The 22,156-nt window shown below is 44.5% G+C and overlaps 2 protein-coding genes across 6 annotated transcripts in view; both read left to right on the forward strand.

Annotated features, from left to right (window-relative positions):
- The window catches only part of wls (Wnt ligand secretion mediator), a 60,938-nt gene extending 56,169 nt beyond the window's left edge, over positions 1-4,769 (forward strand). The window contains exons 10-12 of the mRNA XM_070541827.1: positions 3,078-3,161; positions 3,495-3,663; positions 4,121-4,769. Coding sequence (XP_070397928.1) covers positions 3,078-3,161; positions 3,495-3,663; positions 4,121-4,230 — 363 coding nt within the window. The 3' untranslated portion in view covers positions 4,231-4,769. The remainder of the gene's footprint in view (positions 1-3,077; positions 3,162-3,494; positions 3,664-4,120) is intronic.
- Positions 4,770-13,030: 8,261 nt separating this feature from the next.
- gng12a (guanine nucleotide binding protein (G protein), gamma 12a) overlaps positions 13,031-22,156 on the forward strand; it is a 67,188-nt gene continuing 58,062 nt past the window's right edge. Inside the window, exons 1-6 of one of the 5 annotated variants that reach the window (XM_070541831.1) lie at positions 13,031-13,232; positions 13,695-13,762; positions 13,863-13,970; positions 15,200-15,387; positions 15,485-15,613; positions 17,980-18,119. In XM_070541831.1, the coding sequence (XP_070397932.1) occupies positions 18,066-18,119 (54 nt within the window). In that variant the 5' untranslated portion in view covers positions 13,031-13,232; positions 13,695-13,762; positions 13,863-13,970; ... (1 more) ...; positions 15,485-15,613; positions 17,980-18,065. The other 4 variants (XR_011515540.1, XM_070541830.1, XM_070541829.1 and 1 more) reach the window with 4 other exon arrangements.

Consider the following 22,156-nt stretch of genomic DNA (forward strand, 5'->3'; position numbering starts at 1 on the left):
AGAACCTTCCAACGTGTCGCATCCTGCTCCGGCAGTGGTCCCGGTGGACGCATCGCATCCTGCTCCGGCGGTGGTCCCGGTGGACGCATCGTATCCTGCTCCGGCGGTGGTCCCGGTGGACGCATCGCATCCTGCTCCGGCGGTGGTCCCGGTGGATGCATCGCATCCTGCTCCGGCGGTGGTCCCGGTGGACGCATCGCATCCTGCTCCGGCGGTGGTCCCGGTGGACGCATCGCATCCTGCTCCGGCGGTGGTCTCTGAGGACGCATCGCACCCTGCGCTGACGGTGGTCTCGGAGGACGCATCGCATCCGGCTTCGACAGATGAGGTCCAAGGGGCTCCGGCCCAGCCTGTCCAAGGGGCTCCAGTCCAAGGGTCGACGCCTCCAGGCTCTGAAGAGGACCCCTCCTGCTCTCAAGTTCCCCAGTCTGAAGTTCCCCAGTCTGTGTCCCCTCTTAGTCATGGTCCAGTTTCCCCTCTTAGTCCTCGTCCACCAGTGTCCTCTATCACCACAGTCCCGTCTCCTGGTTCCCCGTCGCCCCCCCCCCCCAGGCTCTCACAGTCCCGGCTCCTGGTTCCCCGTCGCCGGTCCCCCCTCCTCCCGCCCTGCTCTGGTTTCCTGTGGGCGTCTGGTATCCGCCCTTGAGGGGGGGGTTCTGTCATGACTCCCGTCCTTCACCCTCCTCCACTTCCTCATTATACCTTCATTCATTTCACCTTGTCCTCTCACCAAGCTCCAGCCAAGCCCTGCTTTCCCCAGCAACCTCTGTCAGCTTCAATCAGCTCCATTCATTCCACCTGCTCCTGTAATCAGCCTCATCCCATTCACCTGCTTCCCCTGCTATAAAAGAACCAGCCATCCAGTCAACAGATGCCAGATTATTACAGCCTTGCCAGTAGTTCTCCAGCCATCCACCCTGCCTGATCTTTGCCTCTGGACCTTGTTTTTTGCCTGACCCCTGCCTTGCTCTCTGCCTGCCACTTTGACCTTAGCCTGCCTCTGAACCTGCCTCAGCCTTGCCCTCCAGGTACCTCTGCTTTCAATAAAGACTTTTTTTATATATTTTTACTGTGTTGGCGTCTTCACGGGTCTTCTGAACTCGGTTCCTGACATTAATAATTATACATGACAAGATATGAATAATGAAATGTCATGTAATGATATGACGTGATCTAATGTTAAGTGTGAAATGCTGTAATGGAAGCTAGGTGTTTTAGCAAAACCGTTATTTGTATCTGACAGTTTGTGAAGTCTAGGTTGTAAAATAATTTGTTGTTTGGTTGTAAACTAGAGTTGTTTAAACTCTTTCGACGCCAGTGTGTGGGCTAATGATACCCTTTCATGAGTTGCTCCCGGCGGTCCAGATGGGTGTGGTCCAAGTGGTGAGGTCACCGGAAGTCAAAACCACAGAACTCAGAGATTGGTAGCTTCCTCTGAGTTCAGCTTCACCGGCCATGAGATGCAACCCGGGGTCTGCGGTTACGTATCTGAGGTGTGATGTAGCTCTGAAAAGAGCTGTTTGTAAACATGGAAGTAATTATAACTTTAGATGGGGGTGGGGGGGGCGGTGGGGGTGGGGCATATCTTTACAGTATGTTCTAATGGGAAACGGGCTCCAACACAAACGGCTGTTTTCCTCTTCATCGTAGAGCTCAACCTGTGTTTATTTAATATAGCACATTATTGTTTCTGATGGTAGAAAGTGCCGGGGTTAAAACTCGACTACATCTATGTCTGTAAATCACTCGCAGCGTCACAGAGAGGTTTTGACTGGAGATCAGAGGAGATGGTTTCAAAAAGGCTTCTTCCCTGATTTGGCCGAATCGGGAGTCAGCTAGAAACTGAATTAATCGGGAAGTAATTCTTGTTTTATTGAACTCCTCGTCGTGGTCGTCCTCTTCCTCCGCGTATCCGGGTCCGGGTCGCGGGGGCAGCATCCCAACTAGGGAGCTCCAGACCGTCCTCTCCCCGGCCACCTCCACCAGCTCCTCCGGCAGGACCCCAAGGCGTTCCCGGACCAGATTGGAGATGTAACCTCTCCAACGTGTCCTGGGTCGACCCGGGGGCCTCCTGCCGGCAGGACATGCCCGAAACACCTCCCCAGGGAGGCGTCCAGGAGGCATCCTGACCAGATGCCCAAACCACCTCAACTGGCTCCTTTCGATCCGGAGGAGCAGCGGTTCTACTCCGAGTCCCTCCCGAATGTCCGAGCTCCTCACCCTATCTCTAAGGCTGAGCCCGGCCACCCTACGGAGGAAACTCATTTCGGCCGCTTGTATCCGCGATCTCGTTCTTTCGGTCATTACCCAAAGCTCATGACCATAGGTGAGGATTGGGACGTAGATCGACCGGTAAATCCAGAGCCTGGCTTTCTGGCTCAGCTCCCTCTTCCCCACGACAGATCAGCTCAGCGTCCGCATCGCTGCAGACGCCGAACCAATCCGCCTGTCGATCTCCCGATCCCTCCTACCCTCACTCGTGAACAAGACCCCGAGATACTTAAACTCCTCCACTTGAGGTAGGACCTCTCCCCCGACCCGGAGGTGGCAAGCCACCCTTTTCCGGTCGAGAACCATGGTCTCAGACTTGGAGGTGCTGATCCTCATCCCAGCCGCTTCACACTCGGCTGCGAACCTACCCAGCAAGAGCTGAAGGTCAGAGCTGGATGAAGCTAACCTGAAGCTTACCCGTTAACTCTAGAGTTCATTTAGAGTCCTGACTAGAACTTTCAGGGCTCTACATGGTCAAGCTCCTCCCTATATTACTGACCTGTTAAAGCCTTACGCTCTAACCCGAGCCCTCAGGTCCACCCACCAGAACCTTCTAGAAGTTCCAAAGACCAGATGTAAACGTCGAGGTGATCGCTCCTTCCAGACTGTTGCACCCCGACTCTGGAATGATCTTCCTTTATCCTCACGCAGCGTTGGTAGTCTGGACACTTTTAAAAACAGCTGAAGACCCTTTTATTAAAGCTGCTTCTACAGAAATGTTTTATTTTCTTATTTTAACTCAAATTAAAAATCATCTTGCATTTGATTTATATTTACTTCACTTTGGGTTTTATGTCCTTTTTTAGGGTCTCATCTTCAGGTTCAAATTCCTCATGCTCCTCACTCTGTTCTGTGCTGCCATGACTGTCATCTTCTTCATCATCAGCCAGGTGAGTGAGTCAGGTGTTCATCAGAGAATCAAGTCTCATGTGTTTTTTTACTTTTGATATTAAAGTCTGCAATTCTAGAGGCGTACTGAATCTTTAATGGACTTTAAAGCACTGTGTGTGTGTGTGCGTGTGTGTGCGTGTGTGTGTGTGTGTGTGTGTGTGTGTGTGTGTGTGTGTGTGTGTGTGTGTGTGTGTGTGTGTGTGTGTGTGTGTGTGTGTGTGTGTGTGTGTGTGTGTGTGTGTGTGTGTGTGTGTGTGCGCGCGCGCGCGTGCGCGTGCGTGTGCGTGTGCGTGTGTGTGTGTGTGTGTGTGTGTGTGTGTGTGTGTGCCCAGGTTAACCAGGGTCACTGGCACTGGGGCGGACACACGGTGCAGGTGAACAGTGCCTTCTTCACGGGCATCTATGGCATGTGGAATCTGTATGTCTTCGCCATCATGTTCCTCTACGCACCTTCTCACAAACATTATGGGGACGAACAGTCGAGTGGCCAGTGCATCACAGGTAGCTGCACCTTTCTACTAACTTACACTGCTGCTGCTTGCTGTTTTCTTGTTGGCAGTCAAAGCTGCCCATGCAGCCAGAGTGTTTTTGGTGTTAGCGTTGTTAAGGGTGACTAAGTCAGACCCAGATTCCCAGGAAAGGAAGGGTTTCTTTGGCCACCAATCCTGACTCTAATGGACCCCAGGCCCACTTCCAGGGAGAGAGAAAAGGGTTGGGAGCCATGGCAACCATCTATTCGCCAGAGGGTTTACACTCCTGACAGAGCTCTTTGCGGAGTGTTGGGCATCGTTCCCATGGGAAGGGCTGCTCTGTCCAAATTCCTCTCCTGTTTGAGGGAGCTGGAAGTTTCTGTGGAAATCATCTGAAGCTACTTGATATGCTGAGAGCAGCACAGCAAGCAGAAGCAGCCGCCTAGTAGACACAGCATGGTCCTAAATGAGCTGATGTGTCTGTGCAGTTGATGAAGGCGTGAAGAGCGGCGAGAACATCCAGCTGACCACCACCGTCACCCACGTGGACGGTCCCACTGAGCTCTACAGAATGATGGGCAAAGAGGCGCAGGAATAGATGACGTCCTGTCTGAGGCTCCCTCACACCTCCTGCTGCTTTAACCACATCTGTGGATCGAAACGCGTTCCCGTTGGGAGGAGCTTATTTATTCAGCATCGTTACCAGAACAGCAACACTCCTGTCGGTCCTTTCATTTCATTGTGAACTTTCTCTCCACATTTCATATTTTATGCAGTTTGTAAATGTTGCTCAGCTGTTTCACCTCTACAGGTGCTGAAGAGCTGCTTTATGAAGAGGTTCAGATGCAGCAGCCTGGTCAAACCTCTGTCTCCCGAAGCCTTTCAGCCGTTTAGAGCCTTTAGATGTAAGTCGCTGCTCTCGTTGGGGGGCGCGTACGGACCACAGGGCCACGTTGGGAAATGCATACTGTGTGTTTGTCATGTTACAGTGTTTATCTATTTTTATAACTGCTTTTTTTAGTTTCATATACAGTTTGCATGAAACCAGATTTTTATAGCTGACTACATGTTTAGATTGGTCTCCACTTGTACGTTCATTTGAATAAAAACCTCCTGCTATTCGGGTTTTTAGCTGTTTTAACGACTCTCTGACCATGTGTTCAAGTCTGACTTTATTACGGTAACAAGTGTTTATGTCGTGCTGATCGTGGTAAACGGGGAAAATACAGGTGCTGGTCCTCAAATGACAATATCATTACAGCGGTGATTTATTTAACGAGTTCCATTCAAAAAGTGAAACTTGTACATGAGATTCATTCATTACACACGTTATAACTGACAGCTAATAAAAATAGCTCATAATATATAAATATTGAGGAAAGGTTCGATACTGAAGACCCCCTGGTGCCACACTCAGCTAATTAACTCAAAACACCCTCAAAAGCCTTTAAATGGTCTCTCAGTCTAGTTCTGTAGGCGACACATTCATGGGGAAGACTGCCGACTTGGCAGTTGTCCAAAAGACGACCACTGACACCTTGCCCAAGGAGGGCAGGACCCAAAAGGTCATTGCTGGCTGTTCACAGAGCTCTGTGTCCAAGCACACTAACAGAGAGGTGAAGGGAAGGACGAGATGTGGTAGAAAACGTGAACGAGCAGCAGGGTTAGCCACACCCCGGACAGGATTATGAAACAAAACCCATTCAGAAATGTTGAGATTCACGAAGAGTGGACTGCAGCTGGAGTCAGATTCTGGAACCACCACGCACAGACGTGTGCATGACATGGTTTCAGCTGTCGCAGTCCTTGTGTCAAGCCACTGTGGAACTAGAGACGGCGTCAGAAGTGTCTGGTCTGGGCTAAAGCGAGAAGGACTTGACCGCTGCTGAGTGGTCCAAAGTTTGTTCTCTGACCAAAGTAAGTGTTAGCCTGGCAAGCCAGACTAAAAAAGTATATTATTTAGTCTGGCAATGCTCCACTGACGCCTCTCGGCCGTGGGGCGGGTTCTGTTATTGTCTTTCTAAAGGTCTGCATGCTACTGGACAATGATCAACATGATGTACTCACCGCAACAGATGTCTGTAAACAAGGCTGTCTGCTGTTGAGGAGGGCAAACATCCATCCTTTTTCTAAATAAAGGACTTAAATACATCTATCTGCTCCTGATTCTAATAAAGCCCAAGTCCAAATAGTCCATAATTGATGTAAAAGCTGTTTCAAATGTGCTGTCGCCATCTTGTTCGACTCTTGCATCATCCCACCCACCAAAGAGAGGACCCTGATGGGCCCACAAAGCAGATGGAGCAGAATGCAGCAACGTCCAGCATCACCACTCAGAGAACTTCATTCATTAGGTTTCTCCGACAGCAGACGGGGATGACACGCCCATACTGGTAACAGGATCATTCACAGCCAGCTGCCGATAGATGGCAGGCAGACGCATCATCAGCAAGAGAAAACCTCGTAGACAAAGTCAGCCTCTACCTGCAGCACCATCTGGGGATGATCAGCTCACTGATAGCAGGTTCGAGCGGTCATCCTGCTGTTTCAGAACCCCGCCCACCATCAATCAAACAAAACTTCATCAAGCACTTTTCCTACAAAAGTGCAACTCAGTGCTTTACAGTTTCAAATGACCCTATAACCCCTATTCCTGTCCCACCCACACCGATTAAAATTATTGGCACAGTTGTACCATACCCCCCATGTGCAACACCGCCCCCCCCCCCAACTCCCATACACACTTCCATTAAAGAGCATCAGTAAAAATTATATTGGGCTGACTTTAGATGGTCCAGATATGGTAGGGCAAGGAAACGCCATCACAGGAGCCATCTGACCCGGCAGCAGCAGACTAACCGCAGCAGCCGAGGCACCAACACCGGGCACAAAGGGGAGAGAGGGTTTATGCCCCAACTCCACCCAAGCACTACTCGCAGAGTACCCAGGCATCAACCATTGACCACCGCCCCTGAGGCAGAGGGCCCCCACGGAGGAAACACTGGAAGAAAGATTAATATAAGACAAAATATAAAATAACAGGAACTAATATAATAGTAAATGTGAGTAAATAAATAAATATTAAAATAATATAGAATAAAGTTGTGGTAAAATGTCTTCAATAAAAACATGCAAAGTAATTACTACAATAAATAATAATCGGTTAAAAGCTATGCTAAAAAAAGATGGGTCTTGAGCCTGCTCTTAAAACAAGACCCTGAGGTCCTCCAGCTGCCTGTTCCAGAGGTGAGGGCCGTAATACTGGAAGGGCGCAGTGCCGTGAGTATGTTTCCTGACTTTAGGGATAACCAGGAGGTGGCTGCCAGAGGAGCAGAGAGGCTGCGAGGGTTCGGAAGGTAAAAGTAGGTCTGAGAAATATAAGGGCCCAAGACCATTACGACACTTAAAAACCATTAAAAGAACCTTAAAATCGATCCTGAATAATGCAGTAATAGGCCAGTCACATGCTCTCCACTCCTATTACACCCGGTTACCATCAGGTCGGCCATTCAGGGCCCTCCCAGTAAAGGATAAAAAGGGCTTCCTCTAGCTTTATTCCCTCTTCAATCCACCTGTTAAATGACACGCCCCAGCAAAACTGACTGTGACCCCATTACGGTAAATCCAGATTGAACTGGAAATCTTTTACTATTTTATTATTCCATTTTAGATTACTTTTAATTAAGTGTATGTAGGTGTGCGTATTCTTTTGAATTGATTGTGTGTGTATGCATTTTTTGATGCTGTTTTTATGGACAATGCTGACAGTTTATCTGCGATTAAAGTTCCTAATCGATAAATCGTGAATTTGACTTGATTGATTGACTGGGAAGCCAGTGCAATGATTACAAGGCTGGTGTTCTGTGCTCCCACCTCCTGGTCTTCGTCAGGACACGTCCTGCAGAATTTGGCTAAAGTTGTAAACCTGAGATGCTCTTTTTGGGAAGACCTGAAAGCAGGGCAATAGAGTAGTCTATTCTACTGGTGATAAAAGCACGCATCAGCATCTCCATATTGGCCTGAGAGCGGATGGGGCAGACTCTGGCCATGTTCTTTAGATGATAAAAACCTACTTCAGTGATGTTTCTAATGTCAGGTATAAGCTCAGAGTCAAAAAACACACCCAGGTTCTTCACTTGTTGAGAAACTTTAAAAGACAGAGATTGTAATTTTGGTCAAAGTTTCTCTCTCTGAGCCTCAAGACCGATAACTAAAATTCAGTTTTGTCCTGGTTGAGCTGGAGAACGTTTTGTGCCATCCAGGATTTGATGTCTAAAATGCAGTTAAAAGTGGGACCATTGGCTGTGTGTCATCGGGAGACACTGAGATACACAACTGTTTATCATCAGCATAACTTTGAAAGTTCTCTTCATGTCTCCAGATGACACCACCAAGAGGGAGCCTATAAAGGTTAAAAAGCACTGGGCCTAAAACTGAACCCTGGGGCACACCACATGGACTCTAGAGGAACAGGTCTTCAACATCCCCAGTGAGTCGTGGTGGATGGCTGCTTATACTGAGCCAGGCTCCTCTGGAGGTTTCTTCCTGTTGAAAGGGAGTTTTGGCGGACCTCACTGAGGAGAAAACGTTATCAAGAGTTTCAGCTTCTACCAGGACAACACTGTCCAGTATTTCCTCAGGTAAAGACACACACTCAGGTTTGTCTAAAGCCACGTTACTTTGAGAGGATAAAATATTGTGTTCGATGGTGTCTACCTTCCCTCTGAAGTGGTCTGCAAACTCCTCACAGAGAGCGTTTCAGGGAGTTTCTGAACTTCTCTCAAACGGCCGGACAGACATTTCATTTAATGAGTTATATAACGTCTTCCCACCACCAGTCAAGGCAGCCCAAAGCGCTGAACACGATAAAATACAAACAATTAAATGATAAGATCAACATGTCAAATAAAAAATTATCATAAACAACTCATTTTAAATTCAGTTAAGAGAACTGGCAGCAGTTTAAGAATCTAAGCAGTTAGAAGTCTAAAAAAGACAGTAAAACATACTCCTAGGCGACTCCAGACATCTGTAATGCTGTTTTAGTTTGGTTCTAAAAGACCCCAAGGATGTTGCCTAATTTCACGTGGCAGGTGGTTCCACAGCTTGGGAGCCGCAATATCAAAGGCTCTGTCGCCACGGCATTTGTGCTTAGACCTCGGCACAACCAAGAGGTCATCAGCAGCAGAGGGGAGTGAAGAAGAAAATATCTTTTCTATAGCGCCTCTCAAGATAAAAACCACGAGGCGCTTCACAAAAACAAAAAATGTAAAAATATAAAAAAGAATTTAGAAAATGGTTAAAAATATATTTCAAACGAGCAAAAAATAGACATATATATATATATATATATATATATATATATATATATATATATATATATATATATATATATATATAAAGTCCTTATATGAAAAGAACTGTCCTAGACTGGTATCCAAGAAAGACAAGGATGTGAAAATGGAACTGTGGTTGACCAAGGGACTACTGAAATCCTGAAAGGAAAAACAAAAATTATACAGAAACTTTGTAAGATTGAGAACCAAGTATACTGAAATGAAGTATAAGACTTATAAAAACAAATTAACAACATTAGTAAGATGAGCAAAGAACGATTATTACAATCTAAAATTGAAGGATACAGGGTTCCCACTCTTTTTCTGACATGATTTTCCAGGACTTTTTCAGCTGCTGCTGTACAGGTCAAGTTATTACAACTAGGGCTGGGTGATATTTTCATTTCAGGATGTATTCTGAAACAGATGTTATACTGTACCTGTACTGCTATATAACAGTTTAATTATAGATCCACTAGGATAAATACAGTAAAGTTTATCTCTCGCCAAATAGAATATTTACTAAGAAATCACAATATAACCATAGAAACACTACTTGGTGTGTGTGTGTGTGTGTGTGTGTGTGTGTGTGTGTGTGTGTGTGTGTGTGTGTGTTTTTGTTCGCTCGCACGGTTCGCGGCCGAGTGTGAAGCGGCTGGGATGAGGATCAGCACCTCCAAGTCTGAGACCATGGTTCTTGACCAGAAAAGGGTGGCTTGCCAACTCCGGGTCGGGGGAGAGGTCCTACCTCAAGTGGAGGAGTTTAAGTATCTCGGGGTCTTGTTCACGAGTGAGGGTAGGAGGGATCGGGAGATCGACAGGCGGATTGGTTTGGCGTCTGCAGTGATGCGGACGCTGAGCCGATCTGTCGTGGTGAAGAGGGAGCTGAGCCAGAAAGCCAGGCTCTCGATTTACCGGTCGATCTACGTCCCAATCCTCACCTATGGTCATGAGCTTTGGGTAATGACCGAAAGAACGAGATCGCGGATACAAGCGGCGAAATGAGTTTCCTCCGTAGGGTGGCTGGGCTCAGCCTTAGAGATAGGGTGAGGAGCTCGGACATTCGGGAGGGACTCGGAGTAGAACTGCTGCTCCTCCACATCGAAAGGAGTCAGTTGAGGTGGTTTGGGCATCTGGTCAGGATGCCTCCTGGACGCCTCCCTGGGGAGGTGTTTCGGGCATGTCCTGCCGGCAGAAGGCCCCCGGGTCGACCCAGGACACGTTGGAGAGGTTACATCTCCAATCTGGTCCGGGAACGCCTTGGGGTCCTGCCAGAGGAGCTGGTGGAGGTGGCCTGGGAGAGGACGGTCTGGAGCTCCCTAGTTGGGATGCTGCCCCCGCGACCCGGACCCGGATAAGCGGAGGAAGATGACAACGACAACAACTTAGACTTCAGCACATCGCATATGTGACGTCACCACAGAGCTCCTCCCCCCAGCGTAGCTGTTACTTACCACATGGCCAGATTTATTGTGGTTCTTTCCTCCTGAGGGAAGGACTTGAAGTTTGCTGAACTTACAGCCATTTTCCCTTGGTTTTTCTCCATTTTTTGGTTCGATGACGTCACTTTTGTGAAGCGCATTTGTAGTCCTGGACTTATTTTTACACAAAACCTAAAATAGCGTTCCCCCCATTTGAAAATGAGTGCCTTCTTGGTATCAAAATGCGTCTTTATAATTCATGGACATCATAAGTGAAATCTATGGCACATAACAAGCAGAGTTAGAAGATAGCGTTTTTAGCCCAATTGACATTTTTTCCTTCTTCCGGCGGCCCGTGGTCCAGAAGTAGATGGGTGTTAGGCTCCCTATGCCACCTGCTTTCCTTTGTTTGCGATGCAGCAAAACAAAAACAGAAGTGATTCTCTACTTTAGTTCATCCACTGCTATTTTACATAATGATATCAGTGTAAAAGTCCAAGCTCTCACAGTCAAGCTGTATCAGTCAAACATTAGAAAATATGACCAAACTTTCAAATGAACTGCATTTGCTCATACCAAGACGCACGGTTTACATAATGGAATAAATTGATGAGTTGTGTGTTTTGGACTGGATTATTTTGATTTAAATCTTTAACTGTTTTTTGTTTGTCAGTTATATTGCTGAAATGGATATACATTTCCAAACCTGCGTAAAAGTCCCGCCTCCTAGTTTGGTTGACAGCAACAACCAGCTTTCTCCACAAGACAAACTCAAAACGGGAGACTGTCAATAATGTGGGACACGACTTCAATCTAGGGGACGTAAGAAAAGTCATAAGAATGTGGGACTCTCCCTCTCTGGTCACCATGGTGACAACACACTACAGCTTTCCATTTGTTCCTCTGTCAATTAACAGAGAGGAAGAAAAACCTCTCTCCACATACTGCTGCACTCTGAAACTGAACGTCGCTAGCTTTGGCCCTTCATTGGAGAAATAAATCTTTACTTGAGTATGAAAAATGTGTAAATCTAGTAACAAAGACAGATGGACACACTGGAAGCAGAACTGTTCTAAGCAACTTGATTGGTTGGTAGCATCGTGTGGGACGCTGTGAATGCTGAAATGAAAGCAGACAGGCGCTACAGCCCGATACCCACTGAACGCAGCTGAAAACAGAAATTCATGCATAAAATGTTTACCCGTTTGTATTTATTCACAAGGAGGGAAAATAATTTTCCAGGACAACTCCAACACTTCCAGCCCATTTTCCTATTTTTTGCATTTTCCATGTGTTTTCCATGACTGGAAAATTGGTCTACCATTTTCCAGGTTTTCCAGAACGCGTGGGAACCCAGGGATGGTATATATGATATAAAAAACATGGAGAATTCTGAAAAGAATTTTAAGACCTAGATATCAGTTTGCCCACTGTCCAGACTATTAAGGGTGATAAGAACTTGAGGGACAAAGGGGAAGTGACAAATGAATTTAACACTTTCAGGCTCAAAATAAGTTTTGATAAAAGGATGAACAACTAAGTCCTTCAGGGGTACTTCTGAGCTAAAAAATGCTCATGAAATACGTGTGTGGAGTAACCAGGTAGGTAGATTGATTTGCAACGCCTGCCTCCAGAGGGTTAACTCTTTTTTTGGAAATATAGGATCAAGCCTTGTCGATTCAGCTAGAGCAATAATTGATGGAGCTGGAAGAATAAAAGGAGGGAGTAAAATTCTGCAGTCTACGTTTGTAGGAGATACGAGTGGAAATGACATTTTGGCCATTGTAAGGAAATTTAAAAGTAAAACATCCATTGACTGTGAGGGAGTTGACATGACGATGTAAAGAAAACAACTGATTATATTGTTAAACCATTTACTTATGTTATTAATCCACTCAGAATGGTATATTTCCAGATAAGATGAAAGCAGCTAAAGTAATTAAGATTTAATATTTAAAAATGGCGATAAGCACATTTTCGATAACTACAGGCCGATTTCAATACTCCCTCAGTTTTCCAAGGTGCTTGAAAAATGTTTTTTTCAAAATTAAATACCTGTATTGAGGAAAGAAATAGTTGAGAGTCAACATGGACTTGGGCCACATAAATCCACTTCTTTGGCACTATTAGAACTGAATGAAGAAATGACATCAGCAATAGAAAGGAAACATTACACAATGGGTTTGTTTATTGATTTAAGAAAAGTATCATAATTTACTGTTGTCAAAGTTACAGGATTATGGGATAAGAGGGAATGCCCATGACTGGCTAGGTAGCATTTGACTAAAAGGAAACAATATGCGCAGTTAGATGACGAGAATTTTGATTTTCAAATGATTACACTTGGAGCTCCCCAGGGTTCAGTGCTGGGACCTAAATTATTTATGTTGTATATTAATGTCACTTGTCATGTGTCTACATTATTAGTTTGTGTTATACGCAGATGGCACGAATGATTTAAAAACCATCGTAGAAAATATGTCAGGTGAGATGACAAAACTTAAGAAGTGGTTCACAGACAACATATTATATATACATTGGAATAAAACAAAGTTTATGATTTTTGCCAAAAGGAAAATAGATGATCCTACACACTAAAAACAGTTGGGTTATTTAATCTACTCAGCTGCTGGGTTGTGAAATGTGTAACCCATTTTGGGTTATTTGAATGAGATTTGGGTTGTTTTTGTGCAACTTGACCCAGCACCTGGGTTGTTGTACTTGTTTGAACCGGTTTGAACATCATTACATCTACAGTCATCCTCCACAACGCCAGGATTCTTTTTGTCTTCGATCTGAGCAGGGAAAAACATCCTCGTTGCGAGGTAAATCAACAATAAGAGGTTTGTATTGTTTGTGTTTACTATCTGATTCCCGTCACGTCTGTGCCGCGTTACCTGTTGGTATCTGAATGTTGTTGAGGCTCGTTGGTTGGTTTGGGTAACAATGTAGCTAGCTAGCCATTTAGCTGTTGTCTTGAGCCTTTTCTAGTGTCAGTAGCTTATCTGTGTCGTTCGTAAACTGCTATTCTAATTAATTTTTTACATTAAAACAATTCCAGTGGAACTTCTGTACTTTACATTTGAACTAATGAGTAGTCTGGCTAATGAAACAGTCATGGGGGAGGAGCGGGAGATCGCTCGGCAGCTACAGCTCCAGGCTGGGTAAAGGAGAAGAAAGGAACATTAAGATGCTTAAAGTATTTAAAATGTCATAAATTGATTTATTAAAGTCTTAAATTTGGTTAGTATTGACGTGGATTTAAAGTACATTCATCTCACACTTGCGAATTTGACTCTTTTCAGCGAAAATTGCTGTTCATGAAGCCAAATATAACGTTCACGTGAATCAAAGAGTTGTTAAGGGAAGGAAGGTGAGTAGTCGGGTTTCAGTCGCTCTCTATAAGAATCAGTTTCAGAAAAAGGAGGAGTGTGCATCCTGTTCACAAACCATCTTTGTTATTGGGTCACGAGTCGTCATTTGACAAGTCACGGAGACAGCTCGGCTAAAACACTGCGGTAGCCGGTATCGCTGCTCCTACTGCTGCTTCAACATCTCACAGCGGTTGGAGCTTCAAGTTCGTAAGTCAAATAAAATCCTCTCCAAATACTACAGTATTCTGTGAAGAACTTTTGCAGGGTTTTATCTTCACTTTCAGCCTAAACTGATGCTTCCCGAGGCTTGTGTTCTTTTTTGGGGGGTGAGTTGAGTTCAAGTGTTGGGTCAAAAACAAGTTTCCCAGTAATTAGACAGGTTCATCCTAAACCCAAAGAAGATTCTGACTCAGACTAGATGCTGCGGTTGTTGTTTCAGATACATTCAACCTAAATTATTTTAGGCACGTCTCCCCTACATATGTTATATAAGGGATTTGAAATTAAGAAAAAAAAATTACTTGGAAAATAGTATGGAAATGTTTTCAATGAGATGTTGATAATAGTGAAAAAAACAAATAGATCTAAAAATGTTACTGTACTTTTACTATCATTCTGTTGTGGATAGTCAGCACAAATATTTTTTAAATGCTGTTTAAACCCTATTTTTTGGTGCCTATCAATATTTAATAAAATCGGTTAATTGTTTTAAAGAATTTTTGCTAAAGTTACTCAGAGCCACTGTAGAAGGTCCAAGGAGCCTTCGTTAAAGTCCATCTTTTAAGTTGTTTTAAAACCTTAACCCTCCCACTGTCTTTATGGGTGTGACCCCGCGAGGAAAGTTGACCGTTGAGCAGAATTGATGATTTATCCCTTGAGGTCCATGTGGCAGGGGTGAGGTGGTGCTCACTCCTCACCCCTGCCACATGGACCTCAAGGGATAAACCATCAACCCTGCTCAATGGTCAACTTTCCTTGCGGGGTCACACCCATCAGGACAGTAGAAGGGATAAACATCTTTCTTTGTTTTCTTAATTCAGTAGCGTTGGTGCTCGATGCCATTACTCCGTGAGACAGGGGCAGTGCGAGCTACAGCAGTGTGTTCATGTATGGTAATACTCTGCCGCTTTGACATAACAAAAATCAAGATCACGGTTTTGAGAGAGCGTGCACATGAGGTGCATGTTGGCGAGTTAAAGAAGACAAGGATAAACAAACATTGCTCTTTTAAATATTGGCTTCTAGGCCAGTGTACAATCATTAGCAAACCATTATATACATGTTTTAACATAGAAAGGTAAACATTTCCGGTGATGACCCCTTTAAAAAGTTCACCCAAAAACTGGAATCTACATGTGTTCAAATTTTTTCTAAAACTCACATTTTTCATCATGTATGTTTGCATGTCAGAATCAAATTCTTGTGTTTTTTAACAGAGTGAACCATATCTGACGAACGCGCATCACAGCTTAAAGAATGGTTAAGAAACAATTGCCAGCCCCTCGGTCAGGTACAGGACTACATGCAAGACACTGCAGTCTACAGGCCCAAGTGCATTAGGGACAACAATTGGACCATCTACCAGATCCTCCAAGAATTCCCTCACCTAATGAGCAAAGGCATGGTACGTGTAGAGAAATAATAATTAACGTGATGACGATGATTGTTTTTTATTAGTATGCCACATTGAATTTGTTTAAAAAAGGTTTCCTATTTTGTAGATTGCACAGGACATTCTTATCCTGCATGGGGACGCTTCATCAAAGTTGTTTGAAACTTGGCTACCCATTTATGTGGAGAAAATCCTGTACCTGTCAAGCTGATCTCGTCCCTGGATGGGTTAACACAAGGTAATATATTCTTGCTTGCCATCTTTGCAATTGTCAACATGGTTTGTGTCAATGTAAGGTTTCCCCAATGAGGCTGGTCTCCCTCACTAGGCTATTTTAGTCCAACTGGTGTCGAAAGCCTGCAACAAGACCCCTAGTCTACCTGATGGGCACATTACTCACCTGGGCTGTGATGGACTTTCTGTAATAGCGCATGTGGCGCAGCACCACATCTGAGCCATTGTAGGGGAAACTGTGCAGTGCTCGTCTCTTACAGATATGTCTCCACCAATGCTTACTGGTCCTATCATTTTAATGTACACTGAACACAAATATAAACGCAACACTTCTGTTTTTGCTCCCATTTTTCATGAGTTGAACTCAAACACCTGAAACTTTATCTACATACACAAAATGCCCATGACTCTCAAATACTGTTCTGAAATCTGTCCACCTGTGTGTTAGTGGCACTTTTCCTTTAATAAAATAATCCCAATCCCAGTCTAAGGCACACCTGCAGATTATTCGTGATGTCTAATTAGCCCCTTGATATGCCACACCTGTGAGGTGGGATGGATTATCTTGTTAAAGGAAAAGTGCTCACTAACACACACGTGGACACAGGGTCCGAAATTAAATTTTTTACTCACCGGCCAAGTTGGCTGGTAGATGATGAAAATCTACCGGCCAAGCATATTTTTTACCGGCCAAAATCCTAAATGATTTAGATCTACCTAAAGCATGTAATTCTATATTATGTTGATTCCAAACAGAGTGACAAAATAATTAAAACATCAATTAATAAGGAAAACAACTCTTTTGTCATTTTTACTATTTATTTATTAATTTTTAGAGATGTTTTTATGAACTCTTTCATTGAAATCTAGTCAGACTCCTTGTTTTCTCTGTCCATGAAGTCTGGCCTCCTGCTTCTGACACCGTCTTTGTGCCAAAGCGTTACAGCCTCATTTGGGTCCTAGTCCTTGATCTCTGGAGAACACAGCTGCCCCATGAGAATATCTGAAAGTGTGTCAGGGCTAGGGTTGTCACGGTAACCAGTGTAGCGGTAAACCCCGGTAAAAAAAAAAAGTTGACAATAATAATAACCGTCTTGTTTAAAAATATATATATCATCTCGGTGGATTACCGTGGCTGCGGTGTAGGCGCGGTGACCCTTACCAGCCACCGTATCATTTGCTGAAGTTGCCGGCGGCACATGCGCACTTTGTTGTTTACGACCAAAACTTTCTTTAAGCTAAAGCTGAAATAATGGCCGGAGGAGACGGCAGCACTTGGGACATTTATTATCCCTCAAAGAAGACAAAGTGGGAAGTACGGGCATTTTTTGGATATGTGAAGAATGCCGAGGGACAGTTGTCTGTGAAAGGCAGCAACGCTACGTGGCCATCATAATGTAGCCATTGTCTCACGACTCCGCCGTCTCCAGTTCGCCACTTTTCACAAAATCTTCTGGTTGCCACTGGTCCTGGTGGTTTTTCTTCCAGTTCGATGAGTTTTCTTTTGGAAGGCTGGCTGACTCCAGTTAAAAACCGCCACATTTCACCGCTAGTTTTAACACGAAGCTAACGGCTAACTTGATAAACTGATTGAATGGCATAGGTGGAAATGACGTTGGATGCGGCGTTCACGTTTCGCGTACGTTTGTGTACGTTGCATGCAGGCGGGAGGAGTATCAGAAATCCGTGGAAGATGACTGATAAACAACTAATTTGGTGCAAATATTTACTCGCCAGGTGGAGCAATTTACTCGCATTTGGCGAGTGGCGAGCGTCGCATTTGGCGAGTGGCGAGTGTTAATTTCGGACCCTGCGTGGACAGATTTCAGAACAATATTTGAGATTCATGGGTATTTTGTGTATGTAGATAAGGTTTCAGATGCTTGAGTTCAGCTCATGACAAATGGGAGCATAAACAAAAGTGTTGCATTTATTTATTTTTGTTCAGTGTAGTAGTTGTCCCTGGCAATTTGTGCCATCCCTCTCCCTGCTTTCAGAGTGGTCGGAGGTGCGCTGCAACCTCACCACCCCCTTCCTCCTTGTCTCACAGCAATCAGAGGTATGCTGCGTGTGGTGCGCGCGTACCACATGCGCACATTTTACAGTCTTTTAGCGGCTCAAGAGCCTGCAGGTACAGTCTGTGTCATTCTCTCCGGCTCCTGCAGGAGGGAGTCGGCTCCCATCGGTCACATCAACGAGCTGGCTCTGAGAGCCATTTTGTTCGTGACAGACATGTCACTATAACCATCCACAGGGTGGGAATTGGCTGCATGCAACTGTTGCCATAGGTTTCATGTTATTTGGATACCAAATGACAAATCACATGTATGCCATTCCACATTGTATTCTCACCTATATTGTCTTCAACAGATGCCATTGGTGAACTCAGCCTGAGGCAGTTGCCATCCTTGCTCCCTCCATCTGCTTACGAACTCGGCCGTAGCCACAGTGCAAAAATGGTTCGCCACACCATTGAAGAATGTAACTTGGCCTTCATCCACCATAAACCTGTAAGTCTTCCAGTACATCTACAGGCAAACTTTTATCTTTTCTTTAACATGTACCTGTTATTCTTTGGCTCATGAATGTGTGTGTGCAGGCGCGCGCACACACACACACACATATCCAGATTTGTTATTCTATACCTCCAAATATTGTCAAGTCATCTACAAGCTTGTGTTGGTCACTTTAAAACCATCTTAGTCGTTTAAAACAAGGCTGCAGTGCCACTGAATGATCGCCTCGTTGCCACACCATACTGACTCAGAAGTTAACACTTTTGTGTTTTAATCTATTCAGACCTTGCTGTATGGTTTTGGTCCGTTAGAAGTAGAATTATAAACCTTTAAAGTTTCCTCTGTGTCAGAACCGCATTAGAATCCAGAGTTTTCTCCGGATTAAACGGGATGAATATCGGTATCGGCCGATGTTAGTCTTTTTTTTTACATATCGATATCGGTTCGATAAATAAAACCGGGCTGATATTAATAACCAATATTTTTTCCATCTTGTCTCCATTTGTTTGCCTGTTTCAGAGGGTGAGGGGGGTGATGTGTGATTGTTTAGTCATGTGAACAGTGAATGAAATCATCTCAGAACTGTAAATGTGTGTGTGGTGTGTACATAACGTAAATTCAGCTTTAAAATTTTTCATTCTATACAAAATCTGATTTTAGAAGCATTAATGTCAGTATATCGGTATCGGCAAATATCAGTTATCGGCCATAACCGTGATCTTAATATCGGATATTGGCATCAGCCCAAAATTTTTCATATCGGTGCATCGCTAGATTAAACTTACAGGACTCCCTCAGCAAACGTCACTTGGTTCGGCAAAAAAAAAAAATCTCAAAAATGACTCTAAAAGCCTAAATTATATATGTGTAAAAAAATTTTTGAACGAGTTTCTATTGTATTTCTCTAAACATTGGTTCCTGGGAGTCTTTAACCTGCATTTTGCTCTTTAAATATTTCTTGTGAGGACCAGGAAAATGCTTGTCATAATGTCTTTTTTTATTCTGCTGTACTAGTTAAATGATAAACAACCTTTATTTGATATAGCATCTTATAGAGCCCTGAACCCCCCAAGGCACTTTACAACACAGTCATTCACCCATTCACACGCACATTCACACACTGGGTAGCCATAGCTGCCCTGGTGCGTACTGACAAAGGCAAGGGGGGGGGTTTAAGTGTCTTGCCCAAGGACACAATGACAGCGACAAACTGAGCGGGGCTTGAACATGCAACCTTTCGATTACGGGGCAAGCACTTAACTCCTGTGCCACTGTCGCCCGGTTGACGTTGGTAGTCATTTGTTCCTTACTCGCTCACACCTTCTCACCTGTTCGTTGTTATGCTTTCTTTCTCTGTTTTTTAGCTTGGAACCAACATGGTGGAATACCTCCACGAGGCCAAGGCCACAAGACCATTCCCCTATGTGCTGACATTGGGAAATGATACACAGCATGTGTCTCAGGCCTTTGTCATCATTGCTGGTCAGGCTCTGGAACATGACACACTGCTTCAGGCCGTCAATGCCTGCTTCAAGGCATTCTTTAATTTAGACATTGAATACCCGAGGCAGTGTGAATGTGACACGTATCAGGTGGAATGGATGGATTGTGCCACTAAAATTAACAGATTCTAAAACCAAGGCAAGCAGCGCAACCACAAAAGCAAATTTAAAAAGGGAATTTATTCTAAAAGCTATGATGATGCCCAAGATGCTCTCCACAATAAAGTCTGCTGGGCCTCCAGAGGACAAAGCAGTCCAATACGCCCCTGCATGAGCTCGCCAGGGGAAACCCTCTACGACCCCGCCCTCCTGCGGTGCACGTCGTCCGCGGGGATCCACAGGCTGGACGGCCGGTGGATTCAATCCTCCTCCTCGGTCCCTGTGGCACACAAAAACCTCCGGCAGTCAAAGGCCCCACAGCAACTCCAACCACTGCCAGGCACTGCTCAAATACAAATACTTACTCGCAGGGGCAGAGTAACTCTGCCCGCCTACCGTGTTGCGCTCCGTGCCTGGCCCTCCGGCTGCGGGTCCCTCTTTCTCCGCCGCTGCTACGGTCGTGTGCGCGCCACACAGGTGTGGAGGGCTGCTGCTTCTCCTGCCGCTGATGCTGTTGTCCGTGCCTGGTGGATCTCCTCCCCTGCTTGCGGGGCTTGCGGCGTCCGTCTGGCTCCGGCGAGTCTTTTTCCTTTCCCCTCACCGTCCTCCCGTCTCCACATCCGCTCGCCTCACTCCTCCTTAACCCTCTGTCCTGCCACTGTTCATTCTCTGCCAGTCCACACCCCGCTCTCAGGTGTGGGCAATTAGGGAGGATTAACACAGAATGGGCTGCAACGCTGCAGCAATCTTTCAAAACACCCGAACAGTTAAAAATCAACCTAAAAACACCACATCAAGTAAACAAAAACATGCAATATAAAACATGACAACAGAACAACATTTCCACTCTGTGACATGAACACGTCTGGAAATTCCTGCAAACCACCGTCTATGAAATCCCAGGAGGGGAGTCGAAACTAGTAAAGTTTCTGCAGAGTAGAATACGTGCTAGCAAAAGAAGGAAATAGGTATTTTTAAAATGTACTCTTGACCATTTAAATGTTGTTTTTTTAGCACTGAGTTACATGTATTTCAGTGTACATTGTTGCAGTTCTTCATGTGAAGTGATTGGAACTTTTATGTTGTTTACATTTATATGAATACATTTCAAGGCAGTGCCTTGTAAAGATTTCAGTATTGTTGAAGTTTTATTGTATTGTATATGCTTTACGTGACCAAGTCTAGCATGTGTGTTTTGATAGTTGAGTATGGATAGGTGCAATTTTCTGTCTTCTAAAATGCACCGTATGTAATGTGTTAGAAATAATTTGGCATATTGACCAAACATTTGGATTATTACTGAACTTTATGTTGTTGAAACAACCCATAGTTTAATTAATGTGACCCAGCATTTAGGTAGTGTAAATAACACATATGTGTGGTTGAATTTACCCAGATTTGTGGCTTTTTTGACCCAGAATTTGGGTGGAATATTTAACTCATCTGTCGGGTTAAAATGGAGGAACCCATCTTGCTGGGTTAAATTAACTACTGGATGGTTATTCAGCATGAGCTCTGATCTTTTGCTGAGCTCTGGCAGAACTAGCTAAAATAGGAAGCGAGTTCACTTTTAATGAAACGGTTATTTATGAACTTTGACCAACCAGATGTGAGAAATGTGTCTAGGTGTTTACTACAACCCTCAGGCACTCCCCTTTCTGTCACGCTTAGAAAGCTTATTTCACTTAAAGAGACAATTAGTGGTTTTTACCTTTAGTCTCTGGAAACATCCATCAAAACGTTGGTGAAAATGAATAAAATGATGTCCAGTTGTTGAAAAATGATGGCGGCTTCGTACCATATTACAACAAAAATCAGGTTTTAAGTACATCAGGTGCGGGTCTAGCCTCTTTAGGGGGCGCCATGCTTCCTACTGGCCAGTTTGGGGTCCTGCGCCTGGCGATGACATCACACCAGATCACTGGCTGAACGTACAGCTTTTGGAAGTAACGTTACCTCGTTCAAAAACATTTAGGCAGTAAGGAACACCAGTTTAATAACAAAACTGCTAACCTTTTTCTCAAACATACATAAAAGAACAGACTTGAAAAAGATGCAACATATTTTGCCTGAGCGGTATTGCTGTAGTATGATGATGTCATCAGCAGGCGCAAGCCCCCAAGCAGATCTGGAAAGTACAGCGTCTGACAACAACAATTGGCATTGCATTCTCTTATGGAATTACCTGAAGGAGCATCAGAGTCTGAGGAGTCACGCCAAGGCCGCATTCTTTCTGCCCCACGGGTAATATTTACTGTAATGTTTGTTTAACTAGCAACAGTCAGGAAGATGTGGTGTAAAACTACCCTGAAATGTGTGTATCTACTGCCCTCTGGTGGCTGGAAACTACACACTGCAACTTTAATGCAAATGTGTTATTTGACATAATTATGTGAATGTAACTGATAACTCATTTTCATTTAATTTCAC

The sequence above is a fragment of the Nothobranchius furzeri genome, chromosome 11, assembly GCF_043380555.1.
Source record: "Nothobranchius furzeri strain GRZ-AD chromosome 11, NfurGRZ-RIMD1, whole genome shotgun sequence".
In the NCBI taxonomy this organism is placed as follows: domain Eukaryota; kingdom Metazoa; phylum Chordata; class Actinopteri; order Cyprinodontiformes; family Nothobranchiidae; genus Nothobranchius; species Nothobranchius furzeri.